Source organism: Eubalaena glacialis, chromosome 3, assembly GCF_028564815.1.
Source record: "Eubalaena glacialis isolate mEubGla1 chromosome 3, mEubGla1.1.hap2.+ XY, whole genome shotgun sequence".
Taxonomy (NCBI): Eukaryota; Metazoa; Chordata; class Mammalia; order Artiodactyla; family Balaenidae; genus Eubalaena; species Eubalaena glacialis.
In genome coordinates this window covers 53,639,663-53,657,264 of record NC_083718.1, presented here as the reverse complement: position 1 = coordinate 53,657,264, position 17,602 = coordinate 53,639,663, and the positions used below count along the sequence as shown (strand labels likewise).

Genomic DNA, 17,602 nt, shown 5'->3' with positions numbered 1-17,602 from the left:
ATTTTAATATTGCTATAGCATTTTGTAAAGTTTTTTTTAAGGGTGATAGTTCAAATATTGTTAGCAGTGAAATTACCATGCTTCTCATAGTGAAGTGTTGATTAATAATTTTTTAATACAACATATTCGAATCTTGGTGCTTCAATATAAGCTATCCCAGCCAAAGCCTTGTACTTTGCTCATGTTTCAGGTTCAGAGTTTTATTTTATACTTTCTTTTGTAGTTTTGCCAGCTTGAAGTTAGCTAATGGTGGTTCTTGGGTAGAGGGGGCTCTAAAGTGATTTTTCTTTGCAGATTCATCAATGGGCTTTACTTTTTTTTTTTTTAATGTTGTGTAGAAACAAAAATTCTTTAAGTGAATAAAGTCTGAGCATTTGGGAATGCTTTTCTCTTCAAATTGCTAAGTGGAATTGTAAGTGGAAGAAGTTTGTATGATTTTTTTATAAATATTGTATTCTTAACAAAAATCTGTTTACTGCATTATAAGCACTAAATCTCAACAACTTTGTTGTTTGTGTTTCATTCATTTCACTTATTTTCACAGAACTTCATAGCAACCGAAGTACTCAAGCTGTTCAGTCTTAAAAAGGAGCCAAACCACAAAACAGATTGGCAGAAAATGATGAAATTTGGAAGAAAGAAAAGAGACCGAGTGGATCATATCCTGGTCAGTGTATACAACTAAACTATTTTTATTTTGACCATCTTTTCCAAAATCAGAATGTAGTTAGATTTTAAAAGGAAAGGGAATATAATTGATCTTAAGTCTATGACAGTAAATTCTTAAAGCCCTTGTTTGCTGCATTTCTTTCTGCCCCTCAGTTTTGGAAATTGCTTTCTTTTGAATTCAGTAGATGAATATTTAACAGTATTTTTGTGGGTGTGGAGAAGTTGAGAAATAAAAAGTTGAGTGGAAGCAAACTTAAGGTTCTGAATTGAAGAGACCAGTGTAGACTAGGGCCAGACTACCTGAGTTTAAATCCCTGTTCTGGCACTTTACTTGGTGTGTAATCTTGGACAGATTAACCTCTTTGTGCCACATTTTCCTGTCTGCAAAATGAAGATGATATAATAGTACCTACCTGATAAAATTATTAAGAGAATTAAATGAGTATTTATATATGTGTATAGAACAGTGCCCTGCACATAACTCAATAAATATTAGCTGTTATTTCATAATCATTATTATTATCCAGAACTTTAGCTGAATAGGATTTATTCCATTTTGCAATATATTTTCTAGCATTAGAAAAATGCCTATCAAACAACAACACCAAAAAAAAGAAAAAAGGAAGGGGGAAAAAGTCTTTTATTCTTTCTTCCCTAAAAGAATGTTAACGTGTTAAGTAGTAGCAGACCTTAGGAAACTCAGATGTTAATTGATTCAGGTTTATTCCCAGATATTTTCTCTCTGGACTTTATATCTTGTCTCTATTTATATTCATATCATGAAAAAAAATGTAATGCTTAAATTTATCAGTTTCCCCAAGTATGTACCTTTCTAGTGCCTCATTTACTCAGTAATAACTTTACTAGATAAACATTTGTTAAACATTCTTTCTCATGTCTTATTTGATCCTCACAATAGTTGTATGAGGTAGGATGGACTAATGTTACTCTGTTTTACAAATGAGGAAGTTTAGATTCAAAGATATTAAGTGACTTGCCCAGCACATAAGAGCCAGGACTTTAACCAATTAGTTCTTCATAGATCTTGGCCTCTCAAGGTGAACTTGCTCTCATATTTCTACAATAGCTTAGAGTTTGAGTTATTATTAATTACCAAGATGTTACTTCTTCCACTTTTTAAGGAATTAAAGAAAAAAGCACATCAAGAGACATTCATTTACCCTACTATCAGTTGAATTGATCATATTCCCTATAAATCATCTCTGTGCATGCATTTAGTCAAGAATTGTGCTAATTAAGGACTGATGTTACAATAGTAAGCAAAATAGACATAGACCCTGCCTTCATGGATTTACAGTTTGCTGGCAGAAGCTAGCCATTAATATATAATTTATACAAGTGTGTAATTATAAATTAAATGATAAAAATAGAAGAATAGGGAGCTGTTGTAAAAGCATATGGAGGAAACTGATCTGATGAGGATGGTCAGGAAAGGCTTCCCTGAGGAAGTGACAGTTGAGCTGAAATCTTAAAGATGAATAAGCATTAACTGAGTTCCGTGATAGAGAGAAGAGCAATTCAGGGAGAGGAGACTACACGTGCGAAGACCTGAAATGGGAAGGAGCATGGAACTGAAATGTCAGTGTGGCTGGAGAGTGAGTTGAAATACCTGGGCCTATGTAACTTTTTTCATGAGTTCACTCTTCTTAATGTTTAGTGAAATGATACTGTTAGCAACTTGAGTTAATTATTAACAAGAAATGCTAAATAAACTGGTCACCCTTCCTACTATTAGATTTAGCCACCTCTGGCATTTGGATATTCTAATGCTTGTACATTTTAGAGGGATTGAGATTTAAAACAACAATTTTCATAACACATAAAACAAAAATTTTGCCACTAGTACAAAAGAAAAGGGTCTCAAAAATAGAAATTTCAAATACGTTTTAAAAATCATATTTATTATAAAATAATCATGCTCATTTTAGAAAATTTAAAATACTGATTAGTCAAAAGAAAATAATCATGACAACCGTATCACCTAGATAACTCTTAATTATTTTGATATATAGACTTAGAGTTTCTTTTTATACTGAGAATTTTTTTTTAAACATTTGGGATCATAGTCTCTTTTGTATTCTGATTGTTTTTGCTTAATTAAACATGGATGTTTTTCCTTGTTTTTAAATGTTCTTTTATTTTATATCATCTTTTAATAAATTTATTCCATTTTATTTTTTGTGGAAATATAGCAGTCCATTGTAGAATTATGTAACAAAACAGACAAAACTCAAGGAGCTTTTGCTCTAGTTAAGGAGACAGATAAGTAAGAAAAATAAATACGGAGAGAGGGAATAAGGGAATACTGGGGTGATTTGACTTGCATTTTAACAGGACCCCTCTGGCTGCTGTGTTGAGGATAGACTGAAGCAGAGGTGGGAGTAAGGAGGCCAGGAGTGTATTGTCATAATCCAGGCAAGTGATAATAGTGGCTAAGACCAGTTTGGTGGTATTGGAGATGGTGAGAACAGTTTTCAAAACAGAACAACAGAACTGCTGATAAATCGAATGTGGAATATAAGAGAGAGAGGTATTAAGAATAACTCCATTGGGTTGGTGTGAGTCGCTGAGGAAGGGAATTGCCTTTTGCTGATTTGAGGAAGACTGAGAGAAGCAGGTTTGGAAGGAACATCAGGAGTTCTGTTTTGAATGTATTAAATGTGAAATGTCTAATAAACATCCAAATGGAGATACTGAGTAGGCTATTAGATATATGAGCCTGGAGCTCAGGCAAGAGAGGTAAGCTGGAGATGTGAATTTGGGAGTGGTGAACATATAGATGGTAGTCAAAGCCAAGAAAGAGAGTGTAGACCAATAGAGAGGAGGTCCAAGGACTTCTTCTTGACAAATTCCAATGTTTGGAGAGTTAAGAAGGTGAGGAGGAACCAGCAGAGACTAAGGAGCAGCTGATGGGGTAGAACCAGGAGAGTGTGAGGTCCTGGAAGCCAGGTGAAAGTGTTTCAAGGAGGAAGAATGAATCACCTGTGTCAAGTGCTGCTCATTGGTCAAGTAAGATAACGACTGAGAATTTACCATTGGATTTAGCAATGTGGAGGTCTTTGTTGATCTGAACATCAATACAGGTAGTTTTTGTGGCATGGATAAGGTAAAAGCTTGATTTGAGTAGGTTTCAAGAGAGAATGAAAGACAAATTAAGGAGAGCAAAATTGGACACTTCAAACGAGTTTTTTTGTGAAGAGAAAAATGGAGGGAAATGGTAACAAGAGAAGGGCTCTTTTAGCTTGAAAGAGATATGCCGATAGGAAAAAATGGTGATGATGCAGAGAAGAAAGGAGAACTGCTGGAGCAGTATTCCTGAATAGACACAGATGGAATCCATGCAAGTGGAGGGGTTGGCCTCAAACTGAATATCAGTTGCCCTTCTATAACAATTCTAACCAGATAACCTATTATATTTATTATTTCATAATAAACAGTTGCTTTTTCCAGATTAAGAAATGTATAATTTAGCTGTTGTTGCTTGGACTAGGAAAGTCCCTAATCAGTCTGTGTGTCTTTAGGCATTATTTGAGGTGAGTAAAATACAAAGAATGTATTTTTTAGATGTTAAAGGCCTCTGTTTGCCAAAAAAGAAGAGAAATCTTCTTTTGGCTCTAGTTCTCCTTTACTATCCCCTTACCACTTCACAAAGATATTGATTAATTTACATCTTAAGTTGGCTAAGAATATGGGCTATTTTTAGCAATGTATTCTCAAAGTATATATGATGTGGAATGAGTAAAAGTAATTAGACCAACTTTTGTATATCCTTTATATACAGTAGCCTTGGGAAATCTCCCTACTGTAGATAGAATTGCACTTAAAATGAAAAGTCCTGGGCTTCCCTGGTGGCGCAGTGGTTGAGAATCTGCCTGCCAATGCAGGGGACACGGGTTCGAGCCCTGGTCTGGGAAAATCCCACATGCCGCGGAGCAACTAAGCCCGTCTGCCACAACTACTGAGCCTGTGCGTCTGGAGCCTGTGCTCCGCAACAAGAGAGGCCGCGATAGTGAGAGGTCCGCGCACCGCAATGAAGAGTGGCTCCTGCTTGCCGCAACTAGAGAAAGCCCTTGCACAGAAACGAAGACCCAACACAGCCAAAAATAAATAAATAAATAAATTAATTAATTAATTAATTTAAAAATAGAGCAATCAAGTCATCAATAAAAAAAAAAATGACAAATCCTGTAGTGAAACTACCTGGCTAATGATTGAATCTCCTTTACAGATTAAGATCTGATAAGGTACTCAACAGCTCCTGAGTTTTTACCTACTGTTGATAAGTTCTTTCTCATATTAAGACTAAATTGGTTTTCACGTAATGAATTACAATTTGCTTTTACAGCTTTAAGGCTTTACATAACAATTTTAATTCTTCCTACATGCCTTTGAAGCGGCTGTAATGTTTCATCAGTCTTTTTCTCCCTATTAAACATTGATATTCTCTCCTGTTGTCTGATAACGTTTTTTTGAGCCCCTTTCAACCTCATCAGCTTAGCTCTTTATCAGTGTCCCTCCTTAAATACACTGCTCGGAATTGACCATATATAGGCATACCTCATTTTATTGCACTTTGCTTTATTGTGCTTCCTAGGTACTGCAGGGTTTTTTTGTTTGTTTGTTTGTTTTAACAAATTGAAGGTTTGTAGCAATCCTGCATTGTCTGATAATGGTTAGATTTTTTAACAATAAAGTATTTTTTAATTAAGGTATGTACATTGATTTTTACACATAATGCTGTTGCACACTTAATAGGCTACAGTATTGTGTAAACAAAACTTTCACATGCACTGAGAAACCAGAAAATTTGTGTGACTAGCTTTATTGCGATACTCGCTTTATTGCACTGGTCTGGAAGTGAACCCACAATATCTCCGAGGTATGCCTGTAATATTTTGTGTTATTGCTTAATTAGTACAATCACATAACCTTCTTTTTTCTAGATACTATCCTTTGATGAATGCAGTTTATAATCACGTTTGTTTTATTTTTAGCTATACCATTCTCATGGGACTCACAAAAGCTTAGAAAAATTCTAAGACCCAAATCTCAACCTGTGCTTTTGTAGTTATTTTTTTGATCCAAGTACAGGACCTTATTTTATTCCTTCAATTTGTTAAATTTGGCCCATCATTCCAAGCTTATCAACACATTTTTAGGTTCGTTCTCTTAACATAGCTATTGTGTTTCCCAACTTTCACGTCAACTCTAAAATTGAGGTACCTGCCTTCCTCTAGGTCATTGCTAAAAATGATGAACTCAACAGAGCCAAAGACAGCCATAAAACACTCACTAAAAAACGATATGCCAGATATTTATTTAACACCTTCTATTTGCACTGTTCTGGCCACTGGGAAATTATAAATAAAAAGAAATCCCACAGCGTAGCGGGAGAACAGATGCACAGAATACAAAATTCTGTAGGATAATTACTGCAATGGAATATGAACAAGATGGATTGGGAGCACAGAGGAAAAAGCTCTTGAGTCTTCCAGGCAGAAACTTCCTTCCAGGTTGATAGTTGTCTTGTCCTTCAATCCAAAAAAGTGCACATCCACCTAACTGACCTGTCTCTATTTCACCGGCTGGTTCACAGGGATATGGTGAAAGGACATATGCTTGCTGAAATCTGGCCACATTCTATTTACCACTTTTCTCTTTTCTACCAACCTAATACCCTGTCCAAAAAAAGTTAGTCTGACTTTTTAATTTAATTATTTATATGTAATACATATTAATTTACGTACATACACACATACATATTAAGGAGCAGCAGCAAGGGAAATGTGTAGTTGAATAGAATAGATTCCCAAAACCAGAAGAAAATGGAGGCATATTTGCAGGTTGTGAGATCTCTCAGTTGCCACAGTTGAGGTTGCAAACTGGGCTTTGTGCTTTCTGATGGCCAAAGAAAAAAGGAAAACACGATGTTCTTACTGGCTGGGAGGGAAATAATTGCTGTTCTTACAGAGGAGCAGAGCTTTTGCTATACTGACGCGGCACTGTGGGGACTCATCACGGCTTCGCTGAGAGACACAATGGATCATGTCCTGAGCATGTGTTCCTGCTGTAAGGGCAGAAATGATTACATTAGGACAGTGCTTCCTAAATTTTATTATCGCATAGGAAATTGTTCAAGGAACAAATTTAATAATAAAGGCTGAGAGAACTTAGAAAAAGGAAAGCTGTGCACCTTTGTTTGAACAGATAAATTCATGGGAGATAAGAGATCTTTTATAGGGGACACACTTATTAGCTTTTCCAGAATGTGATTCTCCCTCAGCACCAGGTTGAGAAGTGTTGCATTAGGCTGTTGCTTATAGCATCCTTCATAAGAGAAGAACACCAGTTCCTTTGTATCTTAATAATATTTCTTATATAGCCACAAAATTTGATTCTTTGACCAGATACATACAGGAAGCTCTGAATTAATCAAGTTCCTCTACTGGTGGACTTCTGTTTAGAATAGACTGATATACATTGTGAAACTCCCAGAGGGAGATTTCTAAAACTTATTTGACCATATCACCCTTTTTGGTGGCATTTCTGTCCAGGGAGCATGCGTTAGGGAACAAAGAAAGGGATATTTTACATAGGCTTCAAGCAGCCTCACCAAGGAGAAAGAATGTGGCAGCCGCCTTGCCACATACCTGTCATCCCCAACCAAGGGTGCATGTCTGGCAGCGCTGCTCTCCCACACTCCAGAATGGTGTGGCCTCTCATCCAAGAGTCTTCTCGTTTCCTCGTGCCAGGAATCAGAGCACAGGTTCCCCTCTTCACTTCCTCTGCCTTTTTCAAGAGGAAATTGTGATAAGTGCAAGTTAGGAGCTTGTTGTCACATGGCTTTTTGCCAAGTTAGACTTTTGGTTAGAGACCCTCGACACCGCAATTAACTTTGCTGAATTTGTGACTAAAGCAGGGTTTACAATCTACTTTCTCCACCTGGCCTCCATCTCACTCACAATATCATTACATATAATAAGTCTAACATGTTTCTCTTATAAGTAGTTTTTAAAAATTTATTGTAAACAAGCAAAACATCTTGGGCAGTTCATTCTAATTTGATTCCTTTGGTTTACCTTAGGAATCCCCAAATCCTAAAATGCAAAAAGAGCATTTTATATAAAATATAATATAACAGTGACTTTTAAAATAAACTTAAGCAATAGTACATTTAAAGAATACTCCAATACCAAAAAAAAATGGGGGGGGGGAATTCCCTCGCGGTCCAGTGGTTAGGATTTGGCGCTTTCACTGCTGGGGCCTGGGTTCAGCCCCTGGCCAGGGAACTAAGATCCCACAAGCCGCGCAGCGTGGCCAAAAAAAAAAAAAAAAAACTCCAATGAATATGAAATTTTACTCATTTATTTACATACTCCAGAATCATATCTAATATTGTCTTCGGATATATGCATTTTATAATTGTAAATCCATATATCTGAAAATTTGCATTCTTCTACGTATTCTCCTATGTTGACAGAGACAACATACTTGTAATCCTTTATATCTATAAAATACTGGAATATTGTCAAGGTTGACAGATTTGAAGCCAGTTTTTATTCGACAGTTGAGTTTTTTCAAACTTTTTGCAGCTTTAAAAGGGCTATTGAGGGCTTCCCTGGTGGCGCAGTGGTTGAGAATCTGCCTGCCAATGCAGGGGACACGGGTCCGAGCCCCAGTCTGGGAAGATCCCACATGCCACGGAGCAACTAGGCCCGTGAGCCACAACTACTGAGCCTGCACGTCTGGAGCCTGTGCTCCGCAACAAGAGAGGCCACGATAGTGAGAGGCCCGCGCACCGCGATGAAGAGTGGCCCCCGCTTGCCGCAACTAGAGAAAGCCCTCACAGAAACGAAGACCCAACATGGCCATAAATAAATAAATAAATAAATTTACAAAAAAAAAGCTTAAAAAAAAAAGGGCTATTGATATCATCATATAAATTACCTTTTTTTCTCTGACTTATTTCCTTGGCTTGTAGTCCGATGCATGGGGTTGCAAAGTTAGTGAATATCATTAATTCCTAGCTTTTGTGTGACAGTGATTTTCTAACCTTTCTGTTTTCTAAATTCTAGGTACAGGAGCTCCACGAGGAGGAGGCACAGTGGGTGAACTATGATGAGGATGAGTTGTGTGTGAAGATGCAGCTAGCTGATGGGATCTTTGAGACCTTGATCAGAGATACTATTGATGTTCTGAATCAGATCAGTGAAAAACAGGGGAGAATGCTACTTGTGTGACATCTTGCAAATAAATCGAACACTGAGTGCTAATATGAGTCCTGGGCCTTTCTGCCTCCTGATATACACCCCATCTCCATCATAGCAAGAGTGCTTCTGGACCTTGTACCTGTTCTTAAAGACTGCTGGTTTGGAGTTCATGGGACAATGAGGTATATCTGGTATTACAGCCTTTGCCTTTAGAGACTGTCCACTGGAATAATTGGTTGTTTTCGGTGGGCAGGGTCTGATGTTGACACACAGTATAATCCTACACGTCTTGTTAGCATCCCTACTGGGTCCCAGATGAGGGCTGAAAACACCAGACTTACCTCTTAGCTTAGACTAGGGTATCACTTCCTTGAGTCTGAAGTCAAGCAAGAGAGGTATATAGATGTGCATCATACCATTTTTGAAATGTAATCCTGGTTTATACCATGAAAGTCATAAATGGACATTATAGTCTCTAAACAGTATTAAACCCTGAACTACTTTCAGATAGGCAAGTTTAGTAATGTGTGCCTATTTCCCATTGTGGAGTTCATTTCATTTTGTTTTGAAGACCATTTTCTTCCATTATCGCAGTTGAGCAGCGCCAAGTGGACTGTCAAGTTAACAGAAATCAGTGGTAGCCTTGCTTCCTGAGCACCATCTAAAGAATTTTAAACTTTTGCAGTATTTTTAGTTTTTTCTCTGTGAGCATGAAAACAAAGAAGTGCCCCCACTGAAGACTGGGCTCACAGGACTGGTGCAGGGCTGGTTCTTCTACCCCTTGTCTACCCCTGCACTTTTCTTACTTCTTCTGAACCTCTGCCAGCTGCTCCCAGAATCACAGATCCTCAGGACCATCTCAGGCATCGAGGCATGGCAGAAGGGGAAATAATTCATTTTGGCCTTCAAACTTCCAGCTCCCATATCTCCCCAAGAAGTCAGAGACGCTGTTACTTGAATGATTTAGGAAATGAGTGTGTGCACCAAAGACAAAAAGATATTGTCTATTGTTTGCGTGCTTGTTTTACGCTATAGAACATTTTTTTAATTTATTTTAAGATAAATTATTAAGTTGAAAATGTATGTCCCTATTCAGAAGTGAAAGATTCTTCTTGTAATAGTTAAACTTCCGTCTTGAAGCTTCTATGGTTCGTAGTCTTTGCACAGGAAACTTACGGTTTTAACAAACCCATACACATATTGAAGAAGGCAGTTAAATTCAGTAAAAAGAAGATGAGCTTTTCTAAGATCACCTGCAGTAGCAGGAATGGGGTAAAATGATTTAAAGACACTGTAAAATTCGATCCTGCCTCTCTTGCAGCATTGCTTCTCACAACTATTACCTGTATCTGAAAAAAATATATAGACTCCAGCTGCTACGTTAGAGCATATGTGATGCTCTCCTGGGACCTCAGTACCCTGCCTTCTTGACTGGTTTCTCTGAATCAGTCCTATCCTTCTTCAAGTAATCTAGAAGAATGTGGATAATCTTAGGCGTGAATGTAAATGCCTTAATATTGAAGGTCCTGATTAGAAGCATGATATAAGACATCCACTGGATTCATACTTACAAATATCCTGGAATGTTATAACTTCAAAATATGTTAGGAAAACCCCAAAGATGGTATAATCTTTAAGTGTGCATGTTCATTCATTTCTGCATCTTTCCTCCAAACTTGCCTTTGCATCTCCAATGTTTCACTATGCACACTTCCATTCCTTTTCGGTTCCATCTTGTCATTATGAGAAACTTATTGAAATAATCATTGGAATACTTGCATTTTGCACAATGACTGGTATGATAGCTCTTGACAAATAAGGAAAGCACTGAAATGTTGTGATTGGGTCTCGGGAAATGCTCAGATTGATGTTGCCAGCATTTCTTCTAGGCTTTTGATGTTGAGCTCTAGTCTTGTAGCCATAATGAGCAAATTGACTAAGAGAAGCTAGGGTTTCTTGGGGTTATTAACCAGTAGTGTGGAGATATTATTTTCATGTGGCCAAGGAAAAGCGAAGCCTTTTCTTTTCAGTTTGTGTTATTTGGAAGACGGAAAAACATCTTGTCTACATCCTTTGGCTGTTTGTAGGATTACATAGTCCTTATGATACTGAAACTTAACAGCTGCTGTAAATTTTTTATAAATGAATATGAAAATAATATAATAGGAATATAGGTTGTTTTTCTACATACTCATTATTTGGACCTAAATAAATTTTTAATAATGTTTATCTTTACTCTTTATGACATTGTGATTCCAAAAAAGGAAAAAAATGATATAAGTCCATGGAATCAGCAACCTGGACTTAAAGTTCCCTGGTAAGAATGCTGCCAAGAATGTGGCAGTAGCAGTCCTAACATACTCCAGCTGTCTTTACTATCTTGAGAATCCTGGGTTCCAGATAAAAGAGGCAGGAATGGATCAGTCTTACTCTTTGCTAGAAATGATTATCCATAGTTTGGTAGCAGAAAACAAAGGAATCTATAATTAGCAGATTTCTTATTGCTTTAACTATTTGGGTATAATTGAAAAGGGGTTAATTGTTAGCATTAGGAATGATAAACATGGATACCCAGCCACTCGTTCCATATTGGGATCTTTTTAATCAAGCTCTGCCTCTTAACCAAGAATCTAAGTATTCCCTCTTTATAATCTTTGTTCCTTCTCCCCACATTCCCATCCTCTTTCACTCTTTCTTCATAATTCCTCTAAGAAAAAGATCTTTGCATCAGCAGTAATATCTTTTAGAATAATAGCACTATCAGAATTTAACAGTAAACCAACATATAGGCTTCAGATTTATTTCTGAGTCCAAAATAATTTGTGCTATCCAGGGTACTTCACTCTGGGTTAAATAAGTACAGGGTATAGATTCCCTCTTCAGGTCTAAACAGGAATTTTTACTCTAGGGAAAAGTGGGAAGAGCTCAAAAGTAGTTAATAAGGAAGGTAATTTGTTTTTCTTTTATGTAAAAGAAAGGAAAATTCCTTCTGTGACTACAGGTCTCTGAGAAATTACCTTTCAAAAGAGATTTCATTGCTCATAAGAGTGTTGTGGCCTATTGATAAAAACGATTTTGTTCACTTTCTTGTCTTGAAAAAAAGTGGCCTTAGCTTTTTGCAATACTTGAATAAAGTGTGTACTCGCACAGCGTTAGAGACTCATAACTTTTCTTCAAGAAGTTCAAACTTACATCTTCTTTTACTACCTTAAGAATACTAGTGAATAAAACATTAATTCAAAGAGCAAATGATAGAAACTACAATGATGTTTAATGCAAATTGTAGAAATTTACATGTTTACAAATCATCTTAAACTGGTTGTGCAGCAATTCAATAAACTATCTTTGTATTATAAAAATGTGAAGAAAAAATGTAAACTGATGTAAAGGAGGTACTGTCATTTTAATTAACCTATATTTAATAGCTTTTCCTTCTGAACTTTGCAAAGCCTTCTCGGTAAACACATTGCAAAGCATTCCCTGGGAGGCCCCGCCTCCCTGTGTGTACTGTATTGTGCAGACATGAAAAACAAACCCGTTTACTGTGTATGTGTAAATAGCCTGGTCATCAGGCCTTTTTCAGTCAATAGTCACATCCAGTGCAACTTTGCACAGAAGACTTAGGGTGTGGTTTGTAAGTATGATCTGTAAAATAACTGGGATGAGTTCCCATGTACACCTGTGTAAATAGATTTGTTAACTGAAATGTACTTTAAGAAAAGATAAAATGTGTAAATAAACTGATTTGTAAATTAATTTCATGTCAGGTGTTCATTTTTTCACCTTTTGAGCCAAGTTTAGAAAGCTAGTCTCCATAAAATTCACTTCTGATCTGTTATTGGGTGGCAGAGCACTTACGATCGAGCAAAAGAGTAAAGACGAGCTGCGTGTAGGACCTGTTTACATAAATGCCATCCCCACGTCCGTCTGAGCAGCCTGGGCTTTGACATTCATAACTCACTCCTTCAACAGTCGTTGCGCCCACCTTCGTGTTCTGAGCACTGTGCCCAGTGCAGTGGAGAGAGCAGACGACAGACATGATCCCTGACCTTGGGGAGCTTGAAGTCTAATGAAAGAGAGTCATCAAAAAATAATTTCAAAAACAGTGTATGCCAAATTGCAGCAAGTCCTGCAAAGGAAGCATACGCTGGTTTGAGAATATATATTTAATACAAGGACCCAACAACAGTAGGGGAGTGAGTCAGAGAGGAGTTCCCTGATGAATTATAACTTTGTGTTCTATATCGATGGGCTTCTCCCCTGTAATTCAAGGCAAATGTCTTTTCTCCCAAATGACTTGAATTCTGATCACCCTTACAAAATAACACATGGAAATGTCACACAAGTGGGTGACAAGAACAACCATCTGATAAGGAGGTGTGGCTATAATTTATTTCTAGAAATACAAGCTTGGAGAAGATTAGAGCTAGAAGGTAGAGAAGAATAAAAGAATTGCCAAGGTGGAGAAACGGTTGCCATTCAGGATTATGAATCACCTCTGGTCCAGCAAGTTAGAAGTAACCACCATCATCTCACCTGACTTCCTCTGGTAGCCTGCTGATGGCTGTCCCTCTTACAGCTTTAACTCCTACACAACCATGGACGTTAAAGAAATTCTCAGAAAAAGATCCCATATTGCAGCAAGTTCTAAGTTCTTCTGACTCTTATAAAACGGATATTTGAGTGCCCACTATGTGCCAGATACTGTTTGTTGGTAAGTCACAATAGTAATGACAGCTTGAATCTTGGAAAAAAGACCAAGTACCTGTTTCCTTGAATCAAAATATATGAAAATAGTTATTGATAGATGGGAGGATGGTGGTTGACACGGCAGAGCCAGGAATGGTGAGACCAACACTGGTGAGACTTACAGAGGTGAGTGCTGGAGAAGCAAGCCAGTGCTCTATAAAATCCCAGAAAAGCTCAGAAATTGGAGGCAGCGACTGCCACAGAGAAAGCTGTGAAGTGTGGCATTGTTTCATTGGGTGGCCAGGCTGTGGAGCCAAGATTAAAAGGCAGGTAAGTGCTACCCAGGGGGGAGACCAGTGCGTAAATCCGAGGTCACTGAGAACAGACAGCTGCACCCCAAGCTCAAAGTACTGAGTTTCCTTACAGAAAGAGAGGAGAGAAAGCACACAACATCCAGTCCCCTGCAATGCTTCAGTCCCCCATGCCCAGCAGGTCCATCCGAGGCCTGGAAGCGTTCCAGGCCCAGGCCCACTCTTAGGTGACCGTGCAGGAGGGGAGAAGTTGCACATGACTGCCTTTCCCAGCAGTCCACCCTGCCCAGCCACCGACAGAGCAGATAAAGGCACACCAAATCCGGTAGGACCATCGTTTGCCCCAAGTCCGTAGGCGGAGCTGGGTCGATGGGCCCCTGAAACGCCCACATGAATACAGCTTGCTTACAGGGACTCCCTGTCACTTTGAGACACCACTTTACCAGAGTCACTAGGAAAACCAGACCCAGGATGATGATCAGGCCTCCCTGGAGGATGGTCCTCAACCAGAAACACCCAGTGCCTGGACTAAGCCAACTGAAGAGGCCTGAGTAGGGACTGCGTGTGCACAGATGATAACCATCCAGCCTGAGCAAGGCGCTTCTGCTTCCCCAGGTGGTTGATACACCCACAGCAAGAGGCGTTGGCAATCACACAAACACCACCCCATTCTGCCAGCAGGTAATTGAGGGCCATTCAGGTGTCCATCACTACTTTGGCTATCGCGTTGTGATTCTTGTTGATCTAGAGGAAAGTCCAAGTCACTGTGTACTGGCCAAGCCATTAAAACGGGAGTGTGGAACAAGAGGGGCCATGTTCTGGGATGAGAAGCCCAGCATTGTTTGAGTTTGCCTCCTTTCCTGCTGGCTATGCTGATTCTCCCACTCCAGGAAACTCCCGAAGCCAAAGATGTTCTCACCTACTACTTCTGTGGGATCCCTTGTTGCTTGACAAAACTTTCAGCCCAATCATCCAACCTGGGGAGGGAAGTCACACCCTGAACGAACTCGACAACCTGGGGAGGGAAGTCACACACTGAACGAACTCGACATACTCTATAACATCACCCACTTGGGTCAGAGGTTCCAGCACAACCAGGGGAATCCTAGTGCCCCATGTTCTGCGTCCCTTCCCTGTTCCCATAGGGTCCCCCAGGAAGGAGGCACCTGACGGTAGCATTGCCTCCACATTTGAACTGAGAGCCCCTACTGGTGTGACACCACTGTGGCCCTGATCACAAGTCACCCTCAGGAAGTGTGTTCCAGCAAGAGAAAAAGAACGGTTGGGTGTCCCAGGATCGGGATTTGGCTGGTGAAGACTAATCAGACAACCGCCTGGTCCTCCACCCACTCCAAGTTCAGTGTCACCCACCGTGTGTTGGAGTGTAGTGCTTAATGTTCAAATGACTTTTCCTAAGCGGGGGTACCATTAAGTTGGGGTTTTGATGGCTTTGTTGTAGATGTTTGAGCCACTCACTTCAGTGTTTTTTGGGCCCATCTGTCTGGGGGGGATGGGGAGCATGAAAGCTCTAGTGATGTCACAGGAGCACGTCCGTTACTGTGTTTTGGGGGCTGTGAATGTGGTGTCTGGACCAGATGGGAATTTCTTTGGACATCTGAACATATGGCAAAGTTGTTTCTTTAAGCTACAACGGTGGTCTCTGAGTCTACATGGCACACAAATATGTGTCCAGGCGTGAGTCACTGGGATCCATGACTGGGGACTTGTGGTTTGATGTGGTCAATTTGCCACATTTGTGTTGGGCCTTAGCCTGCTTCACGTGGCCCAGTTTGCCATGTCGCATGGCCTGCCCTTGCTAACAGGAGTCACATGACTGTTTTATATTTGGCTTTCATTTTTGGGGGCGAGTCATTGTGAGTTGGTCCATTTTTATATCTGAGGTGGACATTTATGTTCCATTCTGGGATGGGCCCAACGGGCAGTCATGGTGATTTGCTAAGTGTGTGTTAGTTTAGCTCACGAGTTCCATTTGTGTGTGTGTTTTTTTCCATTGGTTCTTTGTTATAAGCATTAACATGAGTGATGAGTAGGTTTTTTGGTTGTTTTTTTTTTTCAGTCACAAGCTATTGTCTGCAATTTTCATTTGATGATGATGTCACCCAGGGAAGAAATCAAGGAGGTTGCTGAGAACAGACAACAGCACCCCAGGCTCACGTGGTACCGCGTTTCCTTACAGCAACAGAGGAGGAGAGAAAGTGCACAAGATCCAGTCCCTTGCAATGCATTGGCCCCCCGTGGCCAGAGGGTCCACTCTGAAGCTGGTATGCACCCCGCTTGGTGCTGCAGTGGAAGGACCCCAACCCCTCCTACGGGGTCTGAAATACAGAAAGCTGGGGCCATGCCAGAGGGCCACTGACACCTGCGCTGAAGCAGAGCAAGGAGTACACGTTGAGTCTGAGGCAGGGAAAGGTGATGAGCCCGGCACAGGCTGTAAGGACTCTGTCTCTTGGTAAGGAAGCGGCCCAGGCCCAGACCCGTTCTTAGGTGACCATGCAGGAGGGGAGAAGCTGTGTGTGACTGTGTTTCCCAACGGGGATGAAAACAGAGAAATTGATTGAAGTCTGAAGGGATCAAGTAGACTCCCCTGGCACCCACCCCCACCTAGAGGATCCAGGTCACTGATGATCCCCTCTCCAATGCCCTCAGGAGATAATTTATTGTCTGGAGAAACTGAACCAGAGGGGCCCTGAATTCAAGGACACCAGGTACAACAGAGCACAAAAATGAGGCAACAGGCCAAAAATAAGGATTAAGGTAAAGTCTGTGGACTGAATGGAGAGATCCCATCAAGCTTATTCAGAACTCCCTGTCCCAGGAAGAAGACCGGAGGACCCTCCTCTGGAAAAACAGAACAGTCTTGGAGGAAAGACCTGTAGTTACTGACATTTGGAGATTTCCTCCAGAGGAAAAGTTGGATTGCCACCTGATCTCCTTCCAGTAAAGTTGACCAGTCGAAAGCCCCACCCATGTATACTGAGTTACTCATCACATTTTTAGCACATCGCCCATGCGTGAACAAATCACCACCCATCCCAGATTTGAGGGAAACCTCCTATGTGAAACAGACCAAACCAAAAAGAAAACAAAACAAAAAGAAATTCTGTTGAGACAACAGTGCATGGCACCGAAGAAAACATTCCAAGGAACAAAAACTGTAATTAAAATTAAAATTCTCAGATACCAGAAGCAATACTGCCTCCATAAAATAGGAATGACATGGTCTAAAAGAGTAAAGAGTCAGACAACAAGATAACAGCTCTTGAAAATTAAAAGTAGAGTAGCTATAATTTTAAACTTAATAGAAAATTAGAAGATAAAGTTGAGGAAGTCTTCCTAGAAAGTAAAACAAAAAGGTTGATAAAAATAAGAGAGAAACAGAGAAAATCAGAGAACCAATCCAGGAAATCCAACCCCTAATTAATTGGACATCTAACAAGAACAGAGAAAACAAGAAGAAATTATACCAGAAAAAATTCTGGAACTTAAATACATGAGTTTCCAGTTGGAAATGGTCCAATGGGTGCCCAGCACAATAAATAAACCCCCAGTGAGACATGTCATTGTGAACTATCAGAACTCTGTGGGTAAAGAAACTATTCTAAAAGTTTCTGTAGAGAAAAATAAAATATTGCATACAAGGGATTAGGAATAAAAATATCATCACTCTCCTGAATAGAAACA

At 39.6% G+C, this 17,602-nt stretch overlaps 1 protein-coding gene across 5 annotated transcripts in view; it reads left to right on the top strand.

The window, feature by feature from the left end:
* Positions 1–10,483, top strand: part of CEP350 (centrosomal protein 350) — a 133,051-nt gene extending 122,568 nt beyond the window's left edge. For all 5 annotated transcript variants that reach the window (XM_061183056.1, XM_061183054.1, XM_061183055.1 and 2 more), the window contains 2 exons: positions 545–667; positions 8,766–10,483. In XM_061183056.1, the coding sequence (XP_061039039.1) occupies positions 545–667; positions 8,766–8,930 (288 nt within the window). In that variant the 3' untranslated portion in view covers positions 8,931–10,483. The remainder of the gene's footprint in view (positions 1–544; positions 668–8,765) is intronic.
* Positions 10,484–17,602: the final 7,119 nt, after the last annotated feature.